The sequence below is a fragment of the Brassica oleracea genome, chromosome C5 (genome assembly GCF_000695525.1).
Source record: "Brassica oleracea var. oleracea cultivar TO1000 chromosome C5, BOL, whole genome shotgun sequence".
NCBI lineage: Eukaryota > Viridiplantae > Streptophyta > Magnoliopsida > Brassicales > Brassicaceae > Brassica > Brassica oleracea.
Genome location: NC_027752.1, coordinates 21478550 through 21482461, shown reverse-complemented (window position 1 = coordinate 21482461; position 3912 = coordinate 21478550). Strand labels below are relative to the sequence as shown.

Here is a 3912-nt window from a genome sequence, read left to right as displayed (position 1 = left end):
TTATATGATGTGAAGAAATGTTTTTTTTTGTCCTTGGCAAAAAAAAAGAAATGTTTTTTGAGGAAACTAAGTGTTTCCCATGGAGAGCTGTGTACCAAATGATATGAGATGGCATGTGGGATATGTATCTACAAATATAACATAGCTTAAATTATTATCGTAACATCCCGAGAGAGCGGCGTGGGTGACTCATTAGCCGTGAGCGTGAGCGGTCGGGTCGTTATAATTATTTCAAAAACTTGTAAGATATTTTACTCTTTTGAAGATTTAGAGGATCTTCCTACTTGGATCACTTGTGATATAGGTATTTTGAGTTCTGAAATGGTGGAGAGCATAATCATTGGTCTCTTCCTTTTAATTTCCACTTTATGTAAATGAAAATAATCTGTGGAAGAGAAAAAGAAGTTACCAAGTTGGTTAAATAATTGAAGCATCTAGTACTCTTATGCTTTGAGATCCTTTATCAGAACTTGTTAAAGACCGTGTCCACTTTTATTATCTGCAGTCACATCAAACGGTTAAGAGCATTGTAAAACCTAACAACAGCTGATGGGTTTTTAATATAAAAACCTTTTGTAAAACGACAGTTGCAGTATTAGAATCCACACGAGTGAAGACTCGAGATGGTGCTTTATTTAATTTTATCCTAAGAGAAATATAAATGGAATTAGAGGTAAGACTCTGATAAGTAATGGAATAAAGGGAAGAGATATGTATAAATAATATATTAGTTTTAGAATAAATTAAACAGAGAGAGAGAGAGAGATAGAGAGGAGGTGGGAACCCACCAGAGACGATTGATCGGCCAACATCGTAAAGAAAGTCTCTTTTTTTTTTAATTGTCTCTCTCTCTTCCTCTTTCTGTTCTTACGACCAAGTCTAGGTGTGTGAGGGTGTTTTTCACACTACTATATATTTATGTGCTCACATGGGTTCCCTTTGAGGGAGGTCAAGAAGAAACTTACCAAAGGCAGTACTAGCCTTTAAGCCTTCTTTACTTGGGTACCGTTACCACTCTTAAGAACTTTTCATAAGAGAATCACAACGGCGACAACTACAAGAACTAGTAAAGAAACTTGTTCAGGATCCATCATGCCTCCAAATTGCATAGCACCAAGGCCTGAAGAAAATGGGGAAGCCACGGTGCAAGGTTTGACAGATATGTCAGAAACACAGGGCAAGCCTGTACTAGCCTTCCCCGTAGCCACTTCACAGCCTGGTCTCCAGCTCTCCATGTACCCCATAACTCTCAAGGTTTGTGTGTGTCTCACTCTCTCTTTCTCTATCTATATCTCCTCCAGTATAAGAGAAAAGAAAATAAAAACCATTTTGTTCACTTCTTGTTTCAGTTTTCTGCTGAGCTTTTAGTTTTGCCTGCAAAAATAAATCTCATAAGAATATGACTTTCTCTTCTTCCTTTAGCCTGGTAGTTGATTACAAGGCGGGATTTCTGTTCTTAACAGCGTTTTTCATTGATGTGGTTGAACAGTTTGAGGAGGTTGTGTACAAGGTTAAGATAGAGCAGACAGGTCAGTGTTTAGGATCATGGAGCTGCAAAGAGAAGACGATTCTTAGTGGAATAACGGGTATGGTCTGTCCAGGAGAGATTCTAGCTATGTTAGGTCCATCAGGAAGTGGCAAAACCACTCTTCTCTCAGCTCTTGGTGGCCGCCTCTCCAAAACTTTCTCTGGGAAAATCATCTACAACGGTCAGCCTTTCTCTGGCTGCATCAAGCGCAGAACAGGTTTTGTTGCTCAGGATGATGTCCTGTACCCTCATCTCACCGTTTGGGAGACTCTCTTCTTCACTGCACTTCTACGTCTACCAAGCAGTTTGACAAGAGACGAGAAGGCTGAGCATGTTGGCCGTGTTATCGCTGAACTAGGATTGAATCGATGTACAAACAGCATGATAGGAGGACCACTGTTCAGAGGAATATCAGGAGGTGAGAAGAAAAGGGTTAGTATTGGTCAAGAAATGCTCATCAATCCTAGCTTGCTACTTCTGGATGAACCCACTTCAGGTCTTGATTCCACCACTGCTCACCGCATAGTGACCACAATCAAAAGGTTGGCATCTGGAGGAAGAACAGTGGTCACCACCATTCATCAGCCATCAAGCCGCATATACCATATGTTTGACAAGGTGGTTTTGTTGTCTGAAGGTAGCCCTCTCTACTATGGTCCTGCATCTTCTGCTATGGAATATTTCAGTTCTGTTGGATTCTGTACTTCCATGACAGTTAATCCAGCTGACCTTTTACTTGACCTTGCTAATGGTAAACCTTTCTCTTAAAGCTTCTATATGACGGAATAATTATTAAAAAAAAAAGGTCTCTCTAATTCATCAAAACTGGGTAAAACTGCAGGAATCCCACCTGATTCTCAAAAGGAGACCTCAGAACAAGAACAGAAGACTGTGAAAGAAGCACTTATTTCAGCTTATGAGAAGAACATTTCTACCAAACTGAAAGCTGAACTCAGCAATGCGGATTCCCATAGCTTTGAGTACACCAAATCTGCTGGTAGTTTTTTTGCTTTCTGAAGTATTTTTTGTTTAATTTTTTTTTTTGGTCAAAAATGAAAGATGAATTAAAAGGGATTTAATTTCTTGCTTAATTAAACTCTATTTCTTGTTTAATTATGTCATAATATCGCTGTTGATAATCTGACGTTACCTGCTCTTTAAATGGCGCAGCCAAAAATATCAAGTCATCAGAACAATGGTGCACAAGTTGGTGGTACCAGTTCACTGTATTACTCCAAAGAGGGGTCAGAGAGAGGAGATTCGAATCTTTTAACAAGCTTAGGATTTTCCAAGTCATCAGCGTGGCTTTTCTTGGTGGCCTTCTATGGTGGCATACTCCAAAGTCTCACCTCCAAGATAGAGTGAGGATCCTCTTATTGGCTGAATAAAATAGACAATGATCATCTTGGATTCAGTCATTAATTAGTGTTCTAACAATAATATATTCTACATATTGCAGACTGCTTTGCTCTTTTTCTTCTCGGTCTTTTGGGGATTCTACCCGCTATACAACGCGGTTTTCACATTTCCACAAGAGAAAAGAATGCTAATCAAGGAGCGGTCTTCCGGAATGTACCGTCTTTCATCCTATTTCATGGCTAGAAACGTTGGAGACCTGCCCTTGGAACTCGCACTTCCAACTGCTTTTGTGTTCATAATTTACTGGATGGGTGGGCTCAAACCTGACCCCACAACATTTATCCTCTCACTACTAGTTGTTCTCTATTCCGTCCTCGTTGCTCAAGGTCTTGGCTTAGCATTCGGTGCTCTACTAATGAACATCAAGCAAGCCACAACGTTAGCATCTGTTACTACACTAGTGTTTCTCATAGCTGGAGGGTACTACGTGCAACAAATCCCTCCCTTCATTGTATGGCTAAAATACTTAAGCTATAGCTACTACTGCTACAAGCTGCTTTTGGGTATTCAATACACTGATGATGACTACTACGAGTGTTCAGAAGGGGTCTGGTGCAGAGTTGGAGATTTCCCAGGAATCAAAGCCATGGGGCTGAATAACTTATGGATAGATGTTTTTGTTATGGGAGTGATGCTGGTGGGTTACAGGCTCATAGCCTACATGGCACTTCACCGAGTGAAGTTGAGGTAAAAGATGCAGCCAAAATTAAGAAACAACTAGTTAACCCCAAGAATCTACAACGAAACTTTCCATCAGTGCAACCAAGGAATAATATTAGTATTAGATAAAGATAAAAAAAAAAGTCGTCGAGTTTTGGTCAATTTTTCTTGAGTATCCGAGCTAAATATATCCGACGACTTTTTTGTTTTGTTTTAGGCTTAGATGATGATGATATTCCTAAGTTGAGAATAAAACAGTGAGATAATTAATAATGTATGAGATAAGAAAGGTAAGTCACAGTATA

General features: G+C 39.5%; 1 protein-coding gene across 1 annotated transcript; it reads left to right on the top strand.

Moving 5' to 3' along the window:
* The first annotated feature begins 907 nt into the window (after positions 1-907).
* Positions 908-3912, top strand: LOC106295925 (ABC transporter G family member 14-like). The gene is made up of 5 exons (XM_013731939.1): positions 908-1254; positions 1490-2279; positions 2370-2525; positions 2699-2889; positions 2988-3912. Exons 1-5 carry the CDS (start codon positions 1093-1095, stop codon positions 3636-3638), a joined length of 1950 nt encoding a protein of 649 aa, XP_013587393.1. The 5' UTR covers positions 908-1092; the 3' UTR covers positions 3639-3912.